This window comes from Sorex araneus, chromosome 6 (assembly GCF_027595985.1).
Source record: "Sorex araneus isolate mSorAra2 chromosome 6, mSorAra2.pri, whole genome shotgun sequence".
NCBI classification, from domain to species: Eukaryota; Metazoa; Chordata; class Mammalia; order Eulipotyphla; family Soricidae; genus Sorex; species Sorex araneus.
This window is the reverse complement of record NC_073307.1, coordinates 167,587,604-167,613,060: the sequence shown is the minus strand read 5'-3', so window position 1 is coordinate 167,613,060 and position 25,457 is coordinate 167,587,604. Positions and strand designations below refer to the sequence as shown.

General features: G+C 64.5%; 2 protein-coding genes across 2 annotated transcripts; both read right to left on the bottom strand.

The window, feature by feature from the left end:
* Window positions 1–9,456: 9,456 nt before the first annotated feature.
* INS (insulin) lies at window positions 9,457–10,566 on the bottom strand. The gene is made up of 2 exons (XM_004602868.1): window positions 10,395–10,566; window positions 9,457–9,590 (listed from the first exon to the last, which is right to left on the bottom strand). The coding sequence occupies exons 1-2, from the start codon at window positions 10,564–10,566 to the stop codon at window positions 9,457–9,459; spliced, it is 306 nt and encodes a 101-aa protein (XP_004602925.1).
* Window positions 10,567–18,434: 7,868 nt separating this feature from the next.
* Window positions 18,435–23,262, bottom strand: TH (tyrosine hydroxylase). The gene is made up of 13 exons (XM_055142347.1): window positions 22,949–23,262; window positions 22,187–22,393; window positions 21,470–21,644; window positions 21,305–21,393; window positions 21,162–21,229; window positions 21,039–21,089; window positions 20,815–20,960; window positions 20,607–20,742; window positions 19,791–19,860; window positions 19,497–19,553; window positions 19,295–19,390; window positions 19,098–19,231; window positions 18,435–18,673 (listed from the first exon to the last, which is right to left on the bottom strand). The coding sequence occupies exons 1-13, from the start codon at window positions 23,036–23,038 to the stop codon at window positions 18,514–18,516; spliced, it is 1,479 nt and encodes a 492-aa protein (XP_054998322.1). The 5' UTR covers window positions 23,039–23,262; the 3' UTR covers window positions 18,435–18,513.
* Between the last annotated feature and the right edge of the window lie 2,195 nt (window positions 23,263–25,457).

The following is a 25,457-nucleotide window of genomic DNA, read 5'->3' as shown; positions in this document are numbered from 1 at the left end:
GGCTGGGGGTCAGGGCTTACTCCGTCCCTCACCTGCCCGCCGGTGACTCGGCGGCCCCTGCGACAAGCACAGAGGAGCTGCAGATGCCGCTGCCAGGACCCCCCCGCCCCTCACGCCCGCCGGAGACCCCCAGCCCTGCTGGGCGCCGCCCTGCCTGGGCTGCACGGGGTCCACCGTCCCCGCCCCACACCCCGCCGGGCTCTCCCTGTGCCCCGCGGGCAAGCAGGGGCATCGCGTGGGGGTTCCCGAGAGGGGGACCACCGCACGGCCTGGCCCGGGGTGCCCTGGGAAGACAGAGGCCGCGCTGGCTGGGCCGCCCCCTGCTGGGCCGCGGCATGGAGCCGGGGGACCACAGTCGCCCCGAGTATGAGATCCCCCCTCCGCCCCCCAACACCCCCACCTTAGAGGAGGAGGCAGGGGTGCTCCGGGGAAACGAGGTGCAGCCCCCCAAGCATGGCCCCGGGCGGGAGGCAGGGGCACACGCCCTCCCTGACAAGCTGCCCTTGCTGCTGCCCTGGGCGCTGTGGGCCGAGGGTGCCCAGGAGGAGGGGGCCCCCGGGGAGTCAGACCCCGTCAGGAAGAACGGCTGACCCTGAAATCCTGCTGTGGGTGGTGGGCAGGGGCGCCCCCCACACCCCCAGGGCTCTCCCGTGAGCAGGTGGGATTCTCGGAAGAGGAGAGAGAGGGGAGAGTTACCTTTAACACGGTATAAAAAAAAAAACTGCTTCCAAACTCACGGGCCTCTGGCCCACACAGTCTCCTGTTTGTCTTTGGTGGGGAGGTGGGGGCCGGGTGGGCCAGGGGAGCGTCTTACACAGAAAAACTCTGTTTCCACATTTGCACAAACAGCTGCCCACACGCCTGCTGCCCAGAGCAGCCTGCCCGCTGCCCTGCCCGCTGCCCCCCCCTCCCGCTCTGCCCCGCGGATTAGAGAAGGAAAATCTATTTTCCCTGCAAAAGCCGCTTGGCTCTGGACACCCTATAGAACAGCCCTGTCCACCTGTCCCTCCAGCCCCTCTGAGCCAGGAGGCCCAGGAAGCTTGCCAACTTGTCCTCCAGCAGAAACAGGGTCCTGAACGCTGCCCCCTGCCCGGCCCCAGACTCTGGGAGGGTGTCCCCTGTGTCCACGCCGGACAGCCCCGGTACCTGTGCTCTAGTCGCTGCGCTGAGGTCCCCGGGCGGTGGACGAAGAGGACCGGGCAGTCGTCGGTGCCCAGGTCTCTCTGCCCGGACGGTGATCTGCCGGCTGTGCCAGTATCAGCAGCCGGCGCCAAAGCAGGGGGTGTTCTGGCCGAGGGGCCCAGACCCTCCAGCCGGGGGGTCTCCGGGGAGGCGGTGGAGGGGGCCGAGGCTGGTGCTGCCGAGACAGGAAGAGGCGCTTTCAGAGTGGACATGGTCAGGGGACCAGACACAGGACCGTGCGGCCACTCCGAGCCGCCACCTGCTCTGGCGCCAACTGAGATTAGCTTGGCCCCTCACCTCCTCGTCCCCTCCACGCCTGTCCCCGAGTCCCTCCAAATTTGGGAATGGTTGCGCCAACTTGGTGTTGCCGGGGGCCCCCGGGGCAGCTGCTGTGGACTGTCCGGCACAAGGACAAGTGCTCAGAGGGGGTGGAGCCCTGGCCCTCCCCTGACCCAGCCGGAAGAGCATCTGTGGCCGTGCATATGAGCCGGAAGGACTTGGCGAGGGCCAGAGGGTGGGACATGCAGAGGGGGCGGGACGGGGTGGGCCTTGGTCTAGAGTGACACTGTGGGGTCACCTGACCCCAGGCCCCGCCCCCGGGCGTGGCACGGGTAAAATGGGGGCGGGGCCAAAAGGGGGAAAAAGCAGGGTTCGAGCAAAGTCAGAAAAACCTGGTTTTCAGAGCTCCTGAGGCAGCGGTGGGGTCCCGCAACAGGACCTACCCTCCCTCCAGACCCGGGGTCCCCTCGGGGGGCTGTCCCTGCCCCGAGGTCACGCCAGGTGACCCCGCCCCAAAGTCGCTCACAGCTGTCTGGGAGAGCAAAGCTGGATGCCACCGCCTGCGGGGCCGTCCTGGGACTGGGCTCAGGCTCACTCAGGGGGTGAGAGGCTCAGACTGGCACCACCCCGGAACCCCCAACAAGGGGTCAGGGCTCATGAAGGGCAAAGACAGGAGTTCACGAAGGGTCATGACATGTGGTCTTGCACATTCCCAGGCTGCCCCTGAGCCGCGTCTCATGCTCCCTGTCCATCCCTGGTGCTGCCCCTGACCCCCCCCACACAGGTGGCACACTTGTCCTCCCCTCTCTTTGCCTGCATCCAGCCCCTTCTCACCGCAGGGCTAGCCACCTGGCAGGGAGGGACATGGACCCCCAACCCTTGGCTGTGGCAAGTGAGTCCACCTGAAAGGCTGCAAGTCTTGTCCCAAATAGGGCAGACGCCCGGGCCAGTCCCACCCACGGGAGCAGGGGTCCCAGGCTAGCAGAGACTGTTGTGACGGGTCCAGGGACCAGGATAGTCTCACTCACTTGCACACCCAAGGCAGGGCCTGAGCCTCTGCTGCCTGCCCCCGCCCTGCCAGTCACACCCCGTGTCCTGGGAATCCTTTCCAGAGTCCAGGGGTGGGGCCGGAGCGACAGAACAGCGGGGAGGGCGTTTGCCTTGCACACGGCTAACACAGTTTTGATCCCTGGCATCCCATATGGTCCCCCAAGCACTGCCAGGAGTGATTCCTGAGTGCAGAGCCAGGAGTAACCTCTGGGTATCACTGTGTAGGACCCAAAAGGAAAAAAATAGCAGATCCCAGGGTGACCTGGGCTCACTGTCCAGATCACACACTCAAGGGGGACCCCACACCAGACAAAGGGTTTCACAGGAGGCCGAGAATAGGGGGCCCCAGCCTGAGGAGTCTAGATGCCCTAAGAGGGAGATGAAGCTTCTGGAAATGGGGGAACAGACACCATCATAGCGCCTGGACTCAGAGCCTGCCCGGACCTGAGCCCAGGGGGCTCCTTTATGCACTTTCATTCCATCAGAAACAGAAAAGGGTCCCAGGGTAGGAGGTCACTGGGGAGGGTCCTCGGGGGACTGATTGAGCCAGAGGGTCGCTGAGGCAGGGATAGGGGCACCCTTAGGGTCAGCGTGCTGGGGCAAGGGATACTGACCCTTGCTCTGCCTTGCATCCGTCTACGTGGGGAATGAGGGCAGCCTGTAGGAGTGCTTGGGGGGAGCACGAAGAGTGCAGATTTGAGGTGCGTGGGGGAGCACCTCAGCCCAGGAGAGCACCCACTGTTCAGGGCTCCTTCGAGACAGCCGGGGCCAGTGCCAGGTGGCTCCGTGCCTAAAGTGGCCGCATGCTGACACCTGGTGGCCACTTCTAGAATTGCAGCAGCACAGCCCAGAGATTTAGGTGCCGCTGCCCCAGGGACCCAGCAGGGAGAGGACCGGCAACTGGACATCTGTCCCTAACGGGGAACACCCAGAAACGCTGGGGCGCAGGAGGGGTCTGTACCTTTGTGCTCACACAGGGAATGCTTGTGTGCCTCTGTCCTACGGCGGGAGCAGGCGGGAGGCACAGCTCTGGGGCACCTCCCTTTGAGGGGACCCCCACCCAAGGGACCCCACACCACAGCCTCCGCTCCACGCTCGAGACTCCAGCCTCACTGAGAGGCAGCTGTCACAGAGCTGCATGGAACCTCTCAAAGGAAACTCCCAGCCCAGCGCCGGGACCCCAGTACCCAGGGGAGCACGGCGGGATCTGCACCCCACCCGCTTTCCCAAACCTGGCCGGAGCCTGACCCCTTGTGGCCGCAGGGCTGAGTGGCAGCCCAGTGCTGGCCTGCCGCAGGCCGCCGGGAAAGGGGCGGCCAGCAGCCCTGCTCTGGGCTCGGCCTGTCCCCAGACCCTGCACGGTGCTGCCCCGAGACCTGCGTCTCCAGTGGGCAGCACCCCTCGGGGCTGGAGTCATCCTCCGCAGTGTAGGGATACGAAGGGCAGCGCTGGGCCCCCAGCCCCTGAGCCTCTCTCTCCCTTTGGCTCAGCCTTTTTTGGGCCACACCCGGCATGCTCAGGGCTCACTCCCAGCTCTGTGCTCAGGATAATTCCCAGATCTGTGCTCAGGGCTCACTCCTGGCTTTGTGCTCAGGGATGACTCCTGGTTCTGTGCTCAGGGTTCACTCCCAGCTCTATGTTATGGGCTGACTCCTGGCTCTGTGCTTGGGCTCATTCTTGGCTCTGTGCTCAGGGATGACTTCTGCTCAGTGCTCAGGGCTGATTCCCAGCTCTGTCCTCAGGGCTGACTCCTGGCTCTGTGCTCCTGAGTGACTCCCATATCAGTGCTCAGGGATGACTCATGCTCAGTGCTCAGGGCTGATTCCCAGCTCTGTCCTCAGGGATGACTCCTGGTTCTGTGCTCCTGAGTGACTCCCAGATCAGTGCTCAGGGCTGACTCCTGGCTCTGTGCTCAGAGCTGACTCCCAACTCCGCTCAGGGCTGACTCCTGATTCTGTCCTCAGGTTTCACTCCTGTCTCTGTGCTCAGGGCTGACTCCTGGCTCTGTGCTCTGAGCTCACCCCTGGTGGGGCTCAGGGGATGGAACAGGATGGGCAGTGCCCTCCTGCAGTCTCTCTGGTCCAACTGCGCCCTTCTGTGTGCACACCTGGAGAAGCAGCCCAGGCTCAGGCCCTCGGAGGCCAGATCTGGCTGGAGAGCAGGTGAGCGGCTTCTCGAGGCGTTTCCCGCTGACCAGTCCCTCTGAGTGTGGAGCACGGTAAGGGCAGCGAGCAGCCCTGAGTGTGGCCCAGGGTGGCCCCCAGGGGCCTTGTGGAAGCCAAGGTCTAGAGGGTTAAGCAGCTTTCCCAAAGCCTCACAGCATGGGGGTGGAGCAGAGCCTGCCCCCCCACCCTTCAGTGGACAGTGGGTGGCCCGGCAGACTGTGAGTGCAGGAGAGAACCTGGGACCCCCTGCAGCCCACCCCTCCTGTGGCAGGGGGAAGGGACAGTGTCTCTGAGACAGGCCCCAGGATTCACACACCGCCTCCAGGAAGCCCCAGGCCCAGTGCTCCAGTGCTGAGAAGGGGTTAATGGGCTGGCAGGCCACCTGGGGCACCTGGGGTGTGGAGGTCCAGGGAGAGAGAGGGAGGGGAGGGGGAGGGAGGGATGTGTGGGAGGGGCCTGGCAGGTGGGAGAGTGACTGACCCTGGACTCTGGAGGGGCCTTGGGGCAGGCTGTGCCCACAGACGCATCCCCGGCTGGACCTGGGCGTTTCTGTGGTCAGTGAGCCAGAGCCCCTCACGTGTGGCGAGGCCCAGCCGGCCAGGTGGACACTCAGGGCCAGCGGAGGGCAGGGGGTCACACACGTGAGTCCCTGTCCTCGCAGCTGCGGGGGACAGGCTGGAGCAGGCCAGGGGCCCCAGGCTTTGGCGGGTCTGAGGAAGGGTCCTGGGCGTGGTTTGGGGGTCTAGCTCAGCACCCCAAAACCTTCCCACCTGGACCTAGTGCCCATTGCCCGAGGTCAGGACCACCTCTGCTGGGGGACGCTGAGGGCGAGACCCGCCTGTCTCCTGACCTGGGGCGCCTCTCCAGCGCAGGAGGGGCCCCGAGTGCCCCCAGGGCCCCCCCAGGCTCAGCCAGCTCCTCCCCCCCACCCCCTGGGAGTGGCTGTGGGCGTCTCTGCATTGCTCCCGCTTCCTCGTGTCCCCCGCGCCCAGGGCCAGCCACTCCCCGCCGCAGGCCGTCCGCTCCGTGCCCATCTCCCTTGGCTCCCGGTTTGCCCCGTGTAGGGGTCGGGGCCTGGTTTTGCAGCTGGGGGGCTCACTGTCGCTGGGGCTGCCCCCGAGTGCTAGGTGTCCACACATTGTCCAGCAGCCCCGCAGGCCCACAGGGGTGCGGCACAGGAGCTGACACCTGCCCGCATGGCCACTGCACCCCTTTCCCCTTCCCCCCCTTCCCCTGCACCCCTGCCACTGCACCTCCCTGCACCCCTGCCACTGCACCCCTTCCCCTTGTGCCTCTTCCCCTACACCCCTTTCCCTTAAACTCCTTCCCCCTGCACCCCTTCCACCTGCACCTCCCTGCACCCTTTCCCCTGCATCCCTTTCTCCTGCACCCCTGCACCACTTTCCCTGCACTTCTTCCCCCTGCGCCTCTTCCCCCTGCCTGCACCCCTGCACCCCTTCCCCCTGCACTCCATGCACCCTTCCCCCTGCACCCCTTCCCCTGCACTCCTTCCCCCTGTACCTCCCTGCACCCCTTCCCCCTACACCCCTTCCCCCTGTGCCCCTCCCCCTGCACCCCTTCCCCTTGTGCCTCTTCCCCTACACCCCTTTCCCTTAAACCCCTTCCCCCTGCACCTCCCTGCACTCTTTACCCTGCATCCCTTTCTCCTGCACCTCTGCGCCCCTTCCCCTGCATCCCTGCATCACTTTCCCTGCACTTCTTCCCCCTGCTCCTCTTCCCCCTACCTTCACCCCACACCTCTTCCCCCTGCACCTTCATGCAACCTTTCCCCTGCACCCCTTTCCCTGGCACCCCTTCCCCCTGTACCTCTTCCCCCTGCACCCCTTCCCCTGCATCCCTTCCCCTGCATCCCTTCCCCCTGTACCTCCCTGCATCCCTTTCCCTGCACCCCTTCCTCTACACCCCTTCCCCCTGTACCCCTTCCCCTACACTCCTTTCCCCTGCACCCCTGCCCCTATACCCCTTCCTCCTGCACCCCTTCCCTTACACCCCTTCCCCCGCACCCCTTCCCTTACACCCCTTCCCCCTGCACCCCTTCCCCTACACCCCTTCCCCTTGTACCCCTTCCCCCTGCACTCCTTCCCCTATACCCCTTCCCCCTGCACCCCTTCCCCTACACCCCTTCCCCTTGTACCCCTTCCCCCTGCACCCTTTCCCTTACACCCCTTCCCCCTGTACCCCTTCCCCTTCACCCCTTCCCCCTGCACTCCTTCCCCTATACCCCTTCTCCCTGCACACCTTCCCCTACACCCCTTCCCCCTGTACCCCTTCCCCTGTACCCCTTCCCCTTCACCCCTTCCCCCTGTTCTCTGTACCCCTTCCCCTACACCCATTCCCCCATGCCCCTTCCCCTATACCCCTTCCCCTTCGCCCCTTCCCCCTGTACCCCTTCCCCTACACCCCTTCCCCTTGTACCCCTTCCCCCTGCACCCTTTCCCTTATACCCCTTCCCCCTGTACCCCTTCCCCTTTACCCCTTCCCCCTGCACTCCTTCCCCTATACCCCTTCTCCCTGCACACCTTCCCCTACACCCCTTCCCCCTGTACCCCTTCCCCTGTACCCCTTCCCCTTCACCCCTTCCCCCTGTTCTCTGTACCCCTTCCCCTACACCCATTCCCCCATGCCCCTTCCCCTATACCCCTTCCCCTTCGCCCCTTCCCCCTGTACCCCTTCCCCTACACCGCTTCCTCCTACATCCCTTCCCCTTTGCCCCTTCCCCTACAACCCTGCCCCCTACACCCCTGCCCCCTTGCCCTGGATCCCTGTCTTCCCAGCAAGCAGGGCCTTGACAGCAGGACCAGGATGGGGCCCACTTCAACCAGAGGCCAGTGGGCACAAACGTGGGGCTTTGGCGCCCTCTGCTGCCAAAGGAGCAAATGGCCACTGGGCCGCTCTGCGCCGGGTCCCCTAGCCCCCGCCTGGACACTGGTCAGGGCTTGGCCAGGCGCCCGGGCACTGGGGTGAGGACTGGACCCCCCCATAGTGGGTCCACCTCCCCTGCCCTGCCGGCCTGGGGTCAGCAAGGACGACAAATATTTACGCGGACGGGAGGAGCAAACAGTGACCCGGGCGGGCCAAGGTGCCATCGTTGTGCCAGGAGCCGGCTGGGGTGGGGGTGGGGGCTCCAGCGGACACGGGGTCTGCACCGTGGGGTCTTGGGGTGTAGGTGGACCCCAAGACCTGGGCTCAGAGGGTCGGGGGCCTCCACCCAGCACTGGCCAGCGCCCCAGCCCACCCAGGGCACCTGCCACTCCGTCCCTCCCCGTTCCCGGAAGGTGGCGGGCCTGGGGAAGCCACGGTCTGTAGGCGCCAGGGGGGCTGGGACAGAGGGTCCGGCCCCTCAACGCACGGCCGTGCGCCCCGGGCAGCCCCCTCCCGGGCTTCTGAGTGCCCCCTGAGGAGCAGACCAAGCCCCCCGCCCCCGCCGCAGAACCCAGCCCGGGGAGGGTGAGGCTGGAGGCAGGTCGGGGCGCACTGCGGTGGGGGCGCTTGGCCGTGGTCCAGGCTGACCCCGGGAGCTCCCAGGGCCACTGCCCCGCCCCCAGCACCTCCTCTCTTGAGCTCAGGACCCCGTAGCCCACCCTGTGCCAGGGCCCTGTCCGGGAGGCCGTGATCCCCCCACCCCCAGAGCTGGCGGCCGAGGGGTCCTGCGGGCCAGCGCCCACCGGGTCACGTACCTCAGCTCCGCGGGCCCACCCTCGCTCCGGCCGGCGTGTGGGCACCGGCTCCGGGGACAGGGCACTGGCCGCCCTTCCGGGCCAAGGTGCGCTGCAGGGCGGGGCCTGGGGGTGCAGGGCCTGGGGCTGCGGGGAGTCCCCAGGCTGCTGTCTGGCCTGCGCGCGTGGGGTGGCCTCGTGCTGCCCAGCCGACCTTGGCCTGGGCCAGCGACCCCGAGTCAGCACGGCCGGCCTGTCCTCAGCTGCCCAGGGCCCTTCTGAGGTGGCAGCAGGTGCCCGGAGGGCCTGGGCCGCGCACGCACCCCAGCCTCTGGGACGGACCCTCAGGGAACGCGGCCAAGACTCCCCGATGCTGGGTGGGACACGCAGCCGGCTGGGGGTCTCCCTGTTCTGCCCAGGAGGCCACGGGGGGTGTATGTGACTGTGTGAGCATGAGTGTATGAGTGTGCATGTGACTTGTGTGACTGTGTGTGACTGTGAGCACCTGTGAATGTGTGTAGGTGTGTGTGTGACTGATTGTGTGACTGTGAGTATGTGTGTGTGTGTATATGTGACTGTGTGCGCATGTGAGCGTGTGTATGTGTATGTGGCTGTGTGAGTGCGCGTGTGAGTGTACGTGACTGTGAGCATGTGTGTATGTGTAACCATGTATGTAGCTGTGAGTGTGACTGTGTGGCTGTGCCCTGAGAAGCCCCTCTGGCCCCTGGGGGCTCCTCCCCAGCTGCCCCCCGCCGCAGCAGCCCCTGTGAGCCCGGGTGTCCCAGCAGGGCTTGGGGATCTGGTCAGAGACCCTGATAGATCTCAAAGGCCCTGACCCTAATCAAAGACCTTGATACCTCAGAGACCCTCCCTGACCCCCCTCAGAGACCCTGACGCTCCCCTTAGGGACCCTGACCTGCCTCATAGGCCTTGACCCTTCTCCAGCTTTATCCCCTACTCCCCCACTCAGAAACCCTGACTCCCCTCAGAGAACCTAGTACGCCTGTGGACCGAGGCGTAATAGGGTGAGGGATGCCTGGGGGTCGCCCCCCGCCCTCGCCCACACAGACAAGGCTCGGTGCACAGTGCTCGTTTATTGGAGGCTAGTTGCAATAGTTCTCCAGCTGGTACAGGGAGCAGATGCTGGTGCAGCATTGCTCCACGATGCCGCGCTTCTGCGGGGGGCCGCCCGCCCCAGGGACCCCGCTCAGGGCCGCCTCCAGCGCCGCGTCGGCCTCTGCTGGGCAGGGTCAGGGAGAGAAGGGGGTCAGGGGCCCTTTCCTGCTGAGCTCAGCTCCGCTGGCGAGGTCATGGGGCTGGTGTTGGGGCTGTGCCGCCCCCCGTCCCCAGACAGCACAGGGCACGTGGGGACCCCGGCTCCTGGGGAAGCTGCAGCTGGGGGCAGCCTGGAGGGACCCACCAGGGGCGCAGCCAGAGAAGGCCCCGGAGGTCTGTGTGTGGGGATGGAGTGGGGACAGCGGGACAGTGGGGGACAGTGGGGACAGTGGGGGACAGGGGGACAGTGGGGACAGTGGGGACAGTGGGGGACAGGGGGACAGTGGGGACAGTGGGGATAGTGGGGGACAGGGGGACAGTGGGGACAGTGGGGACAGTGGGGACAGGGGGACAGTGGGGACAGTGGGGACAGTAGGGACAGTGGGGGACAGGGGGACAGAGGGGGAAAGGGGGACAGTGGGGACAGTGGGGGACAGGGGGACAGTGGGGGCAGTGGGGACAGTGGGGGACAGGGGGACAGTGGGGGACAGCGGAGGACAGCGGGGACAGTGGGGGACAGTGGGGACAGCGGGTCAGCAGGGGCAGGGAGCAGTGGGGACAGCGTGGACAGCGGGAACAGCGGGAACAGTGGGACAGTGGGGGCAGTGGGGACAGCAGGACAGCGGGAGAGCGGGGACAGGGTGACACTGGAGACAGCGGGGACAGTGGGAGAGCAGGGACAGTGGGGACAGCGGGGGACAGCGGGACAGTGGGGACAGCAGGGACAGCAGGACAGGGCAGCGGGGCCGGCGCTCACCCTGTGCGCCCAGCTCGCGGCGCTCCTTGGGGGTGTAGAAGAAGCCGCGCTCCCCGCACACCAGATAGAGCGCCTCCACCAGGTGGGCGCCGCACAGGTGCTGGTTGACGAAGGCGGGTGTGGGGGGCGTCCAGGCGGCCAGCAGGGCCAGCAGCAGCAGGAGACGCATCCACAGAGCCATGGCGAGGATCCTGGGGGACAGTGGGGTGAGGCCAGGCCGCAACCCCCGCCCACGCCACCCCCTGCCCTGGAGGCCACCGACCTGCGTGCTCAGGGCAGGCGTGCAGTGGACAGAGTGGGCGCGGGTGGATGGAGCGGGCACGGCCACCCCCTTTATATCCCTGGCCGGCCCGGGCCCAGCAGATGGCGGGGGCGCTGAGCCCGCAGTTTCTGGATCATTTCTTCCTTGGTGCTGGCTTGGCGGGCTGTGTCCTTGTCGTCAGCACCCCTGGGGGCCCGGGGTCATTAAATCTTGACCAGGGGTGGGGGCATGGGGCAACATCTGCTCTAAATCACCAATTCGCCAGGGGCAGGAGCGCTGGGGGGCCCGTCCCTGTGCTGGGGGCCCCGCAGTTGCCAGGGAAGGTCAGGGAGCAGGGGGTGCACTTAGCCCGCCGCTGGGGACAGGGCGGAATGGGAGGGGGCGGGGGGAGCTGCGACAAGGCTCCTCAGCTTTATTTCTAGCCAGATCCCAGAGCGGGATTCCAAATTACCAGAGTGGGGGCTCAGAATCCCAGGCCGCCCCAAGAAACCCCGGGACACCTCAGAGACCCTGAGCCCCTCAGGGACCTGCCTCCCAGAGACCTTGAGACAGCTCAGAGATTCTAACTCCCCTCAGGGACCTGGTGCCCCTGCTCAGAGACCCTGACCCCCCTCAGGGACCTAAATCCCCTCAGGAAACCTCACCTCCCTCAGGGATCCAACTTCCCACAGAGAACCTGACTCTCCTCAGAGACCCTGACACTCTTCAGAGACCCTGACCTCCTCAGAGACCCTGACCCCCCTCAGAAACCCTGCCCCACCTCAGAGACTCCAACCTCCCTCAGAGACCCTGACTCTCCTCAGAGACCCTGACACCTTTCAGACACCCTGACCTTCCTCAGAGACCCTGACCCTCCTCAGAGATCCTGACCCCCCTCAGAGACCCTGACACCCTTCAAAGACCCTGACCCTCCTCAGACACCCTGACACCCTTCAAAGACCCTAACCCTCCTCAGAGACCCTGACCCCCCTCAGGGAACCTGGCCCACCTCAGGGAGCCTGGCCCTCTGAGGGGTCAGAGACGCTAAACCCCCTCAGAGACCTTGGTTCCCTCCTCAGAGATCCTGACCCCTCTCAAGGACCCTGATCTTCCTCAGAGATCCTGACCCTCCTGTGACTCCACAACCCCTCAGAAACCCTGAACCTCCTCCCTCAGACACCCTGACCTCCCTGATCTCTCAGGGACCCTGGCCATCCTCAGGGACCCTGAACTACTCAGAAACCCCGATTCCCCTCAGAGACCCTGGGCCTCCTCAAAGACTCTGACCTCTGTCAGAATCCCTGGGTCACCTCAGAGACCCTGCACCACTCAGAAACCCTGACTCCCTCAGGGACCCTGCCCTCTCAGAGACCTTGAGACAGCTCAGAGATTCTATTTTTTTTTTTTAGATATTGATGATTTATTTAGTTTCCAAATATCTGTAAGTGTACATCTACCTTGTAGCATTTTGATACATAAAATAATATAGGTCAAAACCTAAAATAATATTAGGGCTGGAGATAAAGACTGATGATGATTCAATATAAAATCCCATTAAATATATGCTATTTATATTTTATGTTTGAGATATTTAAAGAAAAAGAATGCTATCATTTACATTTTTTTTTCAGATTATTTATTTATTTTTATTTTTAATTAGTGAATCACCATGAGGGTACAGTTACAGATTTACTCATTTTTGTGCTCATGTTTCCCTCATACAAAGTTCGAGAACCCATCCCTTCACCAGTGCCCATTCTCCACCACCAGTAAACCCTGCATCCCTCCTACTCTCCCCAATCTGATCTCCCCCCGCCCCACCCTGCCACTGTGGCAGGGTATTCCCTTCTGTTCTCTCTCTCTAATTAGGTGTTGTGGTTTGCAATAAAGGTGTTGAGTGGCCACTGTGTTCAGTCTCTAGTCTACATTCAGCCCGCATCACCCTTCCCCCGCATGACCTCCGACCGCATTATACTTGGTGATCCCTTCTCAGAGTTGCCCTCTCCCCAGAATGTGAGGCCAGCCTCCAAACCATGGAGTCAACCTCCTGGTACTTATTTCTACTATTCTTGGGTGTTAGTCTCCTACTCTGTTATTCTATATTCCACAGATGAGTGCAATCTTTCTATGTGAGACAGCTCAGAGATTCTAACCACCCCCTTCAGAGACCCTGACCTCCCTCAGGGACCCTGAACCCTCTTAAGAACACTGACTCCCTCAGAGACTCAATACCCCTCAGAGACCCTGAACTCCCTCAGAGACCCTGACCTCCCTGACTCTTGAGAGGTCCCTGGCCAACTTCAGTGACCATGAACCACCTCAGAGACCCATATACCCCTCAAAGACCCTGACCTACCTCAGAAACCCTGAGACACCTCAGAGATTCTGGTTCCCCTCAGAGAACCTAACCTCCTCCAGGTACACTGACACCCTCAGGGACTCTGGCTCCCCTTAGGAACCTCAGACCCCATCCGGGACCCTGACCCCCCTCAGAGACCCCGGGACACCTTAGAGGCTCTAACGTACCTCAAAGAGACCCTGAGATACCTCAGAGACCTTAGTTACCCTCAGAGAATCTAACCTGCTTCCCCTGAAGGTCCCTGAAACCCTTAGGAACCCTGGCCTCCCTCAGGAACCCTGGATCTTCTCAGGGACCCTGGCCCCCTTCAGAGACCCTGACTCCTTCAGAAACCCTGATTCCACTTCAGAGATTCCAGACCACCTCAAAGACCCTGACCTTCTTCAGAGTCCCTAGGACACCTCAGAGACCCTGGTCCTACTCAGAAACCTTGACTACCTCAGGGACCCTGGCCCCCAGAGACCTTGAGACACCTCAGAGGTCTTCACCACCCACCTCAGAGACACTGAGACACCTCAGAGACCCAGGTTCTCCTCAGAGACCCTGACCTCCCTCAGGGACTCTGACGAACCTCAAAGACCCTGGCCACCCTCTGGGACCTTGACCCCCCTCAGAGACCCTGGGATACCTCAGAGGCCCCAGCCTCACAAAGAGACCCTGAGACACCCCTGAGATTCTGGCCCCTCTCAGAGACCCTGATACCCCATCAAAGACCTTGACTCCCCCTCAGGGGCCCTGACCTCCCATCATAGTCCCTGGCTTCCACCAGGACCCTGACCCCCTGAGAAACCCTGACCCCTCTCAAAGAACCTGACCCTCTTAGAAACACTGACACCCCTCCTCAGAAACCCTGTCTCCCTCAGAAATCCTGACACTTCTCAGAGATTAAGTGACCCCCTCAGAGACCATGAACCCCATCATACCCTGGCCACCCCCAGAGACCCAGACTTCCTCAGAGACCCTGGGACAAATCAAAGACCCTGACCCCCTCAGAGACGCTGTTCACCCACAGAGAACCTGGCTTCCTCAGATACCCTGATCCCTCTGAAACCATGCTCCAACCAAACTCTCTCTCACACACACCCCTCCCTGAGACTCTGACACTCTAATAGAACCTAACATACCTCAGATAATGCAGCCCCTCTCAGAAACCCTGCCCCTCCAAGACTTAGGGACCCTGATTTCCCCCCCAGAGACCCTGATAGATCTCAAAGACCCTGACCCTAATCAAAGACCTTGATACCTCAGAGACACTGACCCCCCTCAGAGACCCTGACCCTCCCCTTAGGGACCCTGACCTGCCTCATAGGCCTTGACCCTTCTCAGGCTTTATCCCCTACTCCCCCCTCAGAGACCCTGACCCTCCCCTTAGGGACCCTGACCTGCCTCATAGGCCTTGACCCTTCTCAGGCTTGAAGGGTCAAGACCCCCTGAACCTCTCTGAGACCCTAAGACACCTCAGAGACCCTGAACCCCCCTAGAGACCCTGGCCCTCCTCAGAGGCCCTGAGTAGCCTCTGAGAATCTGGCCCTGACGTTCCCCTTAGGGACCCTGATCACCCTCAGAGGCCTCGGTCCCCACCAGAACCCCTACTCCCCCACTCAGAAACCCTGACTCCCCTCAGAGAACCTGAGCCTCACTCAATAGACTCTGATCTCCTCAGATACCCTGACATCCCTCAGAGAACATGAACCTCTTAAGAGGTCCTGGGCCACCTTCAGTGGCTCTGAGGGGAATCAGGGTCTCTGGGTGCAGGAAGGGAGGTTTTCAGGTTCTCTGATGGGAGGCCAAAGTCTCTGAAAGCAGCCAGAGTTTCTAAGAAGGGTCAGAGTCCCTGAGTGGGGTCAGAGTCCTGGTGGAGGCCAGGACCTAGGAGGGGAGTCAGTGTTCCTGAGGAGGGGTCAGAATCTCTGAGAGGGGTCCCAGGGTCTCAGAGGTGTCTCAGGGTCTCTGAGTGTGGCTAGGATCTCTGAGGTATCCCATGATTTCTGAGGGGGGGGAAAGATCCCTGAGGGTGGGGCAGGGAGGGTCTCTGAGGGAGGTAAGGGTTTCTGAGTGAGCTAGGGTCTCTGAGGTGTCTCAGGGTCTCTGAGGTATGTCCAGGTCTCTGATGGGGGCTCAGAATCTCTGAGGTGTCTCAGGATCTGAGAAGAATCAGGGTTTAAGAGGTGTCTCAGGGTCTCTGAGAGAGGTCACGATCTCTGAGGTTGGCCTCAGAGGTTGGCCTCAGATCTCTGAGGGGACCAGGGTATCTGGGGGTGGCCAGAGTCTCTGAATGGGAGTCAGGTTATCTGAGAGGAGCCAGGGCCTCTGAGGGGGGGCCAGAGTCTTTGAGAAGGGTTAGGCTTCCTGAGAAGGATCAGAGTACCTGAGTCTCAGAGGTATCTCAGGGTCTCTGAGGGAGGTCAGGGTCTCTGAGGGGGTCAGGGTATCTGAGATATGTCTCAAGGCCTCTGAGGAGGACCAAGATCCTTGAAGGGGGCCAGGGTTCCTGAGCAAGGCCAGGGTTTCTGAGGTGTCTCAGGGTCTCTGAGAGTGTTCAGGGTCACTGAGGTGGGGGGGAGGTCAGGGTTCCTGAGAGGGGCCAAGGTCTCTAAGAGGAGTAAGGGTCTCTGGTGAATCAGGGTTTCTTTTGGGGGGACATGGTCTCTGAGGGAGAAATCAGGGTTTCTGATGGGTGTCAGGATCTCTGAGGTAGGTCAGGGTCTCTGATGGGGGCCAGGGTCCCTGAGGTGTCTCAGGGTCTCTGAGAAGGGTCAGGGTCCTCGAGGGATATCGGAGTATTTGAAGGGGGTTAGATTCTCTGAGGTGTCTCAGGGTCTCTGAGAGGGGTCAGGATCTCTAAGGTATCCCATGTTCTCTGAGAGGGCCAGGGCCCCATGGGCCGTCAGGTTCTCTGAGGGGGGTCAAGGTCTCTGTGGGGAGGTCACGATCTCTGAGGGGTTCAGGGCCTCTGGAGGTCAGGGTCTCTGAGGGATTCTGACCTCCCCTCTGAGAACCTGATTCCCCCTCAGAGACCCTGACTCTTCTCAGAGACCCTGGCCCCTCTCAGAAACCCTGACTCCCCTCAGTGACCGTGAACACCCTCAGAGACCTTGGCCCCTCTAAAGATTGGGACACCCTTTAGAGACCCTGATCTCCCTCAGTGACCCTGATCCTCCCTCAGAGACCCTGAACCCCCTCAGAGACCATACACCTCCAAGAAACTCTGATTACACAGAGACGCTGAACTCCTCTGAGAGACCCTGGCCCCTCTCAAAAACCCTGACCCCACAGTTAGTGACCCTGAACCTCTCTGAGACCCTAAGACACCTCAGAGACCCTGAACCCCCCTAGAGACCCTGGCCCTCCTCAGAGGCCCTGAGTAGCCTCTGAGAATCTGGCCCTGACCTTCCCCTTAGGGATCCTGATCACCCTCAGAGGCCTCGGTCCCCACCAGGACCCAGACCCCCTTCAGAGACCTGACCCTTCTCAGAGGATCTGCCCCCTGACCTTCCCCATCAGGTGCTCTGGCTCTTCTTAGAGAACTTTAACCCCACTCAGTAGACTCTGATCACCTCAGATACCCTGACATTCCTCAGAGAACATGAACCTCCTAAGAGGTCCTGTCCCCCCATCAGTGACTCTGACCTCCTCAGTGACCCTGATCTATGTCAGAGACCCTGACACCCTCAGAGGCCCTGAACTCCTCAGAGACACTGTCTGCCCTCAGATACCCTGATCCCTTCAGAGACCTTGACCTTCCCTCAGAAACTCTAACCTCCCTAAGAAAATATGGGATACCTCAGAGACCCTGAGCCCTCTCAGAGATTGAGACACCTCAGAGATTCTTATCCCCCTCAAGGACCCTGAGACATCTGAGATTCTGATCCCCTTCAAAGGCTTGGACACTCCTCACACACCCTGACTCTTCTCAGAGACTGAGACAACCTCAGGGACCCTGGAATCCCTTAGAGATCCTGGCCTTCCTTCAGAGACTCTGACTCCCCCTCAGAGACCCTGACACCCATCAGAAACTCTGATCCTCCCTCAGAGACCCCGGGACACCTCAGAGACCCTGGCCTCACTCAGAGACCCGACCTTCCTCAGAGAACTTGAAACACCTCAGAGACCCTGACCACCACCCCCCTCAGTGACCCTGACCCTCCTCAGAGACCCTGAATAGCCTCTGAGACTCTGACCCCTCTTCAGAGTCCCTGACCCTCCCCTTAGAGACCCTGACCACCCTCATAGGCCCCTGCCCCCACCAGAACTCTGACCTCCCTCAGGGACCCTGACCCTCCTTAGAGGCTCTGGCCCCACACCCCTCAGAAACCCTGATCCCCTCAGGGACCCTGACCCCCCTCAGAGACCTTGATTCCCTCAGAGACCTTGATTCCCTCAGAGACCTTGACCTCCCCTCAGAGACCCTGATCCCCTCAATTACCCTGATCCCTTCTGAGACCCTGACCCCCTCCAAGACAGTTGGCCCCCCAGACTCTGACCCCCACAGGCCAGACCCCTCCCTGTCCCTCCATCTCCCTGCCTGACCCCACACACTGATCTGCTGTCTGTCCTCTCTCTGCCTGAGGCCACATCCCAGGTGCCAGAGGTGGTGACCGGCCCATCTTGTCAGACTGGGGCACTTCAGGGCAGGCAGGGGCCAAGCTGTTTCCCCAGGACCCGGGGCGGGGCAGGGGATCATATGCAGAGCTCCAGGAACAAGGCCTGGGTCCAGGTCTGGGGCTCTGGGCTCCAGGGGAACAGGGTCTGAGGTCCACAGTCTGGGGTCCAGGGTCTGAGTTCTGGGGCCCGGGGTCTTGGTCTGGGGTCTGAGGTCCAGGCTCTGAGATCTGAGTCCAGGGTCTGAGGCCTGGGATCCAGGGTCTGAGTTCCGGGGTCTGGAGTAAGGCCCCAGGGTCTGAGGTCGGGGATCTGGGGTCTGGGGTCTGGGGTCCGAGGTCCAGTTCTGAGATCTGAGGTCCAGGGTCTGAGGTTTGGGGCCCAGGGTCTGGGACCTGGGGTCCGTGTCTGGGTGCTAGGGTTCAGGATTCAGGGTGTGGTGACCGGGGTTCCAGGATCCGGGGCTCGGGGTGGGGCTGCCACTGCGGCTCTTCCTTCCAGGGGAGCTGGGGGGCCTGAGGGAGGCCAGGCCTGGGGGTCTGCCCCTTAGTATTTGGGTGCCCACCGGTGCCCACCCAGCACCCCCAGGAGGCGGGGCATGCTCCACCCCTGGGCCCCCTACACGATGGGGGGGAGTCCCACGGGGCCCTCCAGTTCAGGCCCCTGCCAAGCGTGAGATCTCCCGCGGGGCGCCCTCACCCCAAGTCCCACCCGGGTGCGCCCAACACCTTCTTCTTCCGAAGCCACCGGAGACCCTCCCCTCCCGGCTGCAGCCCCCAGGGCCCGCGGGGAGACAGACAGGCGCGCCAGCAGCTTTATTGACGGGCTGGGGGTGGCACAGCGGGGCGGGCGCAGAGCGGCGCGGGCAGCGGGCGGCGGGGGCGCGGGGCGCGGGGGGCGCGCGGGGCGGCGGGCCGCGGGGGCCTCTAGCTGATGGCGCTCAGGGCGTTGGCCAGCACGTGCAGCTCATCCTGAACGCCCCCCAGGGAGCGCCGCACAGCGCGGGGGCTGTCCAGCACCTCGATGCTCAGCGTGTACGGGTCCAGCCGCACGGAGAAGGGACGCTGGATGCGCGCCGCGTAGCTCCTAGGCGGGTGGAGGAGGGGAGCCGCGGTCACCCCAGGGAGCTGGCACAGGGGCGTGGGGGGCACATAGAAGCCTCCTGCACCCTGAGGGCTGGGCTGTCCTACCCCCAGGGTGAGGAGGAACAGTCCCCAACCTCCCTCCATTAGAGGCAGGGTACCCATCACATGCCATCCTCCTTGTGCGTTTGTCCTCCCTCCTCCAGGAAGACCTCCTGGACTCAAAGCAACTCCCAGAATAACCGGAAAGCTGGTCCCTAAGCTGGGTGTGGGCTCCATCCTTGCCCTCCCACCCCTTTCTGCACCCAGGTCCTGCTCCCCCCACCACGAGCAGCAAAGCCTGAGTATCTCCCTGTTCGCTGGAGGCCCCCACCCTTCTCCACCACTCTGGTGGCAGCAGGCTGGGGACGGCCCGGGGAACCTGCTACCTGAGCTTGTCCTTGGCATCGCTGAAGCTCTCGGACACGAAGTACACGGACTGGTAGGTCTGGTCCTGGTACGGCTGCACGGCCGCCTCCTCGGGGTCGAAGGCGCGCACCTCGGGCTCCTCCGACAGGCAGTGCTGGGGTGGACACGGTCAGGGCCCCGCCGGCCCCCGGCCCGCCCCGCCCGCCCCAGGACTCACCAGCAGCTCCCCGTAGGACGACAGCAGCCCCGCGCCGTACGCCTTCACCTCGCCGTTCTGCTTGCACAGTCCGAACTCCACCGTGAACCAGTAGAGCTGTGGGGACAGCCCGCTAGGCCTGGCTCCACTGCCCAGCGCGCCCGCCCGAGGGACGGTCCACTCTCCAGCCTGGCCCTACCCGGGCCTACTGGGCGGCACTCACCGTGGACAGCTTCTCAATCTCCTCGTCCGAAGCCCCCAGGGATGCCAGGCCAATGTCCTGCAGTCAGGACCCAGCCCACTGTCAGGACGCCCGCGCTGGCGGGTCAGCGTCCGTGCCAGGTTGCTGGGCCAGGCCCCGGCTGGAGAAGCAGCCCCCGCCCGCCACCACCTGCAGAGTCCGGGGCCAGCCCGGAGCAGCACTGGGCATGGGAACCGCGCCAGTGGGGCCTGGCTGGAGACACTAGCACCTTCCACGCGTGGGGGAGGAGGGGCGGGACCCAGTTTGGCGACGCACCTGGGAGAACTGCGCAAAGGTCCGGTCGGCCAGCATGGGCACGTGTCCCAGCAGCTCATGGCAGCAGTCCCTGCGTGGGCGGGAGAGGGGGTGGGACGGGGTGGGCCGCACGGTTGGGGGCATGTTGGAGCGTGCTAAGGCGGACCGGGGGGCGTGGATAGATGTGACAGGGACGTGATGGGCGGGGCTGGCTGGGTGGGTGTGGCCAGGCGTGGTGGGCGGGGCTGTGGCTCAGTGGGCGTGGCGGGCCTCTGTCCGGTGTGGTAGGCCGGTTTGTGTGGAAGGCATGGCCATAGCGTGGTGGGCGTGGTGGGCGGTGGGTGTGGCCGTGGTGCTGTGGCAGGGCTCTGGAGGTGGGTGATGGGTGAAGCTGAGAATGAGACTGGTGAGTGGACAGGCTGGGTGTGGCGGGTGTGGCTTTTGGTGGGTGTGGCCGCGTGCAGTAGGTGGGCGTGACTGGTGAGTGGGCGTGGCCACGTGCAGTAGACAGCGTGGTCCGTGGGCGGGGCCGTGGGCGGGGCCAGGTGCGGTGGGTGTGGTTGGCGGTGGGCGGGGCTGGTGGTGGGTGTGCCTTTGAGCAGTAGGCAGTGTGATCCGTGGGAGGGGGCCGTGGGCGGGGCCAGGTGCGGTGGGCGTGTTTGGCGGTGGGCGGGGCTGGTGGTGGGTGTGCCTTTGAGCAGTAGGCAGTGTGATCCGTGGGAGGGGGCCGTGGGCAGGGCCAGGTGCTGTGGGCGTGGCTGTCAGTGGGCGTGGTTGCATCAGCGGGCGGGGCCTGGGAGGTGGGCGGGGCCGGCGGGGGCGGGGCCGGGCACTCACGGCTCGGGCGAGTGCATGGGCGACGAGGAGTGCCGGATGTACTGCGTGCACTGGAACACGCGGAAGGCCAGGCTGGCCAGGAAGTCGCGGGCGGACAGCAGGCCGGCCACCGGCCGCAACTGGAAGCCCGTCCTCTCTGCGAGGGGCGGGGTGGGCGCTTAGGGCGGGTCCCCGCGCCCCCGCCCCGCCCCCCGCGGCCCGAGCTCACCCTTCAGGAAGCGGGACACGTCCTCCAGCTGCGGGATGTGGTCCTCTGCGTAGCCGCTGCAGCGCTCCAGCAGCTCGAAGGCCTGCAGGTGCTCGCGGCAGGCGTGCGTGGCGTAGAGCCCCTTGAGCGTGCGGTACACCTCCTTCCTGCGGGCCGGCAGCTCAGGGCCCGTGCCCCCACCCCGGGCCGCCCAGCCCTGTCCCCCCGCGCTGCCCGGGGCTCACCAGGTGGCGACCTCCTCGGCCGTGTACTCCACGCGTGGGATGGGGTCGCCGCTGCGGAGGGGGACACTCAGCGCGGGCGGGACAGCGGCCCGCCGGGGGCCCCCCCAGCCCGCGCCCACTTACTGCTTGTACTGGAAGGCGATCTCGGCGATCAGCTTCCGGCGCTGGCGGTATGCCTGGTCCGAGAAGCCCTGGGCAGAGGGACGTGGTCAGGCGCCGAGCCCTGCGCCAGCCTGGGCGCCGGGCTGCTCGGGGCACGGGCTCACCGGGTGATCCAAGTCCAGGTCAGGGTCGAACTTGGTGACCAGATGGTGACACCGGTCCAGCTCGGACACCTTCCTCGGGAACCAGAGGGCTTGGGGACGGAGGAAGGACAGGCTTTTAGGGGCAGCCCGCGGCCCGGGGGGCGGGCGTCGGGGTCGGGGGCTCACCCTTCTGCTCCCTGGCACCCCGCACGTCGTCTGCCACCCGGCGCAGGGAGCTGAGCAGCGCCGGCAGGTCAGCGCCCCGGACCTCGCAGCGCACGAAGAAGTCCAGCCCCGCGTCCCCTGCCCGTGGCTTGGACGCCCGCCGCGACTCCAGGTGCTGGATGGTCGCCTCAAAGGTCTGGGCAGGAGCAGGGAAGGGGCCATGAGGAGGGTCGTGGGGGGACGGGCAGAGGGCAGGCAGGAGGCCGGGACCCCGCTGTGCCTGCCCGGGCATGGGGCGGGGGCTGGCTGGGAACTGGGCACTGGGGGTGCTGGGTGGCACTGGGCGTTCTGCACCGGCACTGGGGGTGTTATTGGGGTGGGCCTGGGGCTCTGGATGGGCGCTGGGAGTGTGTCTGGGGTGGACACTGGGCTCCAAAGGCCTGGTGAGGTCTTTCAAGGACTCGGCCCAGCTTCCCTGGACGACGGAGGAGACCCTGAGGGTGACCCTCCAGGCGGGGGATGGTGGGCTGGGGGGTGAGGCCAGGGGCTTGAGTAGCCAGCAAGGGGGATGCAGGCCCTGGGGGCCCCTGTGCTGCCCACAGGGTCCCTGGGGGCCTGGCCACAACAGGTGGAGGGTGCAGTGACCCCCTCCCAGGAGCCCGACCTCTCCCTCTCTTCCGGCTGGGTCAGGGAGGCTCAGAGGGGGCCCCCGGAAGCCCCGGCCCTGGCCCTACCCACCTCGAAGGCCTTGAGGACACGGGACAGCGGGGAGGGCTTGGGTCCCCGCAAGCTGAAGAGCAGAGCGAGGCTGGCCCGGCCGTCCCGCTCCTGAAGGGGCGCCACCTCGGGGGGCTCCCCTGGCTCAGCCGCCGCCGCCTCTGCCTTCTCTCGCTCCTTGCGTGCATCCTGGATGAGGCTCTGCCGGCGGCCGATGAAGCGGGGAGACTGCGGGGACACAGAGGCCGGCTGGGCACGCAGTGACTCAGGACGGACAGGGCCGGGCCAGTGCAAGGGGCTGGGGGCAATCAAGGCTGGAGCCCTGAGCACCGCCACGGGCCACCCCCGTGCAGCCCGCCCTGGGGGCCTGGGGGTCTCCCCCATAGCCCCACCTGAGCGTCTCTGAGGTCGGCAGGTCGGCTGGCTTCCAGCCCTGAGGAGGGAGACCCCCTTCCTCTTGCAGCAGCTGCCCCCCGCTCAGCCAGGCCTGGGACTGTTGGGAAGTTCGGGCAGGGAGACGGCTCCAGAACGGGGATTGCAGGGGGTGGGGGGACAGACGGACAGAGGGACAGAGGGAGGGGACACTGCCTTCTCCTCGGCCACCCCACGGAGACCTGCCAGGTCCCGGCGTGCTGTGGGGGCAAGGGAGGGTGTGGGTGGGAGGGGCGGGCAGGGGCGCTGGCCGGGGGGCTCTCTGCAGGGCAGAGGGCGGTCACTCACCGTGGGCCTCTGCCCAGCCCATCGCTGGCGCCCGTGCGGACCCCGAGCCCGGACCCCCCTTACCATGATGGCCTCGGCCTGCTTGGAGTCCAGCTCCGAGACGGCCCTGCGGAAGCCCTTGGCCTGGGGCGCGCCGGTGCCGGGGGTGGGCATGCTGGCGGCGAGTGGGCGCCTCTCCGCCCCGCGGCCGCCTCTTATGGGCCGGGCTGACGTCAGAGCCCCCTCCCGGCCCGCGCCCACCCTCCTCCCGCGCGCCTGCGGAGCGGTGGGCCAGGGGGACGCGCTGTCCCATTAAATCTAATTGCAGCCTCGAGCCCGCAGGCGGCGGCCGCGCTCAGCTGCGCAGACGGGGGCGGGCGGGGCCGCAGAGGGTCCCGCGCCCCTTCCTGGAACGCCCCGGCGACCACGGTTCCAGGAGCCGCCCCCTCCCCTGCGTCTCAGCGTGAGGCGGAATATTCCCGAAGGCCCCATCCCTCCCCGACCAGACCCTACTGGGGGTGGGGGCGCGGTCCCTGCCCTCTCACAGCACCCCGGGAGCTGGGGCACCCCCTTGGCGACCCCCATGGGTCACTTCGCGGCCAGGCGTGCCCCTCCGTGCCCCCTCCCCGGGCGCCCCGTCCACCCTCCCTTCTGTCGGCTCAGCCCCCAACCACCTGCAGAGTCCGCGCGGGGGTGGGGGGTGGGGGGGGTGAGACTGCTGGGTCCCTGGTGGCCCCCAGAGCGGGGGCGGACAGCGAGACCCCCCTCCTGAGCCCCCCGGGTTCACCGCCCCCCCCCCCCGCCACCGCCTGCTCTGCTCCCGGGGCCCCTGCGCCCTGCGCGCCCTCCCCAGACCCCGAGGCTTAGCGCGCGGGGCGGGGGCGCTGGCGCCGCAGTTTAACCTTTCGGCAAATGCCGTTGGCGGGCACAAACACCCGCTCTAATTCCTGCCCGCGGCGGGGCTGCTCCTGTCCGCCTGTGTGCCTGTCCGCCTGTCCCGCTGTCCGCCTGTCCGCCTGTGCGGCTGTCCCGCTGTCCCGCTGACACTCTGGGCCCAGCCGCCCCGTGCTGTGCTCCAGGGGTCAGCCAGCAGGCGCGGTGGGGGGGGCGCCCCGGGGCAGGCGGGGACCCCCAAGGTACTGCCGGTGTCAGGCTAAGCCTGGGAGCCTCTGCACTGCCTGGGGGCACCCGGACGGAGCACAGCCCACGGTCTACACCCCACGGTCTACACCCCACAGTCCACAGTCTACACCCCACAGTCTACACCCTACAGCCCACTGTCTACACCCTACAGTCTACACCCCGCCCCCACTGTCTACACCCTCTTCCCACTGTGTCTACACCCCACCCCCACCGTCTACACCCCACTGTCTGCACACACACACACACACACACACACCATCTACCCTCACACTCCTCCACACCACCTACACTCCACACCACACCTCTCCCTCACACCCCTTCACCACACTCCCCCCTCTGACTCCCCTGCCCCACCCCTGGCCTCAGGATGGGATCCATGCTGGCTGGCATCAGGTGGGGTAGGATTCAGCCTCAGCACACCAGACCCCTTGTGCCCCCAGGCCCTGTGTGGGTCCCTGTGGGATTTCCTGTTCACCCCATGTGCGGTGGCCCCGTCCCCAGAAGGCGCATGCAGGGGCCAGAGAAGAGCACGGGCTTGCGGCCGACCCAGGATTGAGCCAGGCATCCCAGAGGGTCCCCAGGCACGCCAGCAGTGACCCCTAAGCACCACCGGGTATGGCCCAATCACCAAAATAGGAAGCAAGGGAGGGAGGGAGGGAATGAGGAAGGAAGGAAGGAAGGAAGGAAGGAAGGAAGGAAGGAAGGAAGGAAGGAAGGAAGGAAGGAAGGAAGGAAGGAAAGAAGGAAGGAAGAAGGGAGGGAGGGAGGAAGGAAGAAGGAAGGGAGGGAGGAAGGAAGGGAGGGAGGAAGGAAGAAGGAAGGGAGGGAGGAAGGAAGGGAGGGAGGAAGGAAGAAGGAAGGGAGGGAGGAAGGAGGGAGGGAGGAAGGAAGAAGGAAGGGAGGGAGGAAGGAGGGAGGGAGGAAGGAAGAAGGAAGGGAGGGAGGAAGGAGGGAGGGAGGAAGGAAGAAGGAAGGGAGGGAGGAAGGAAGAAGGGAGGGAGGGAGGAAGAAAGGGAGGGAGGGAATGAGGAAGGAAGGAAGGAAGGAAGGAAGGAAGGAAGGAAGGAAGGAAGGAAGGAAAGAAGGAAGGAAGAAGGGAGGGAGGGAGGGAGGAAGAAAGGGAGGGAGGGAGGGAATGAGGAAGGAAGGAAGGAAGGAAGGAAGGAAAGAAGGAAGGAAGAAGGGAGGGAGGGAGGGAGGAAGGAAGAAGGAAGGGAGGGAGGAAGGAAGGGAGGGAGGAAGGAAGAAGGAAGGGAGGGAGGAAGGAGGGAGGGAGGAAGGAAGAAGGAAGGGAGGGAGGAAGGAAGAAGGGAGGGAGGGAGGAAGAAAGGGAGGGAGGGAGGAAATGAGGAAGGAAGGAAGGAAGGAAGGAAGGAAGGAAGGAAGGAAGGAAGGAAGGAAGGAAGGAAGAAGGGAGGGAGGAAGAAAGGGAGGGAGGAAGAAAGGGAGG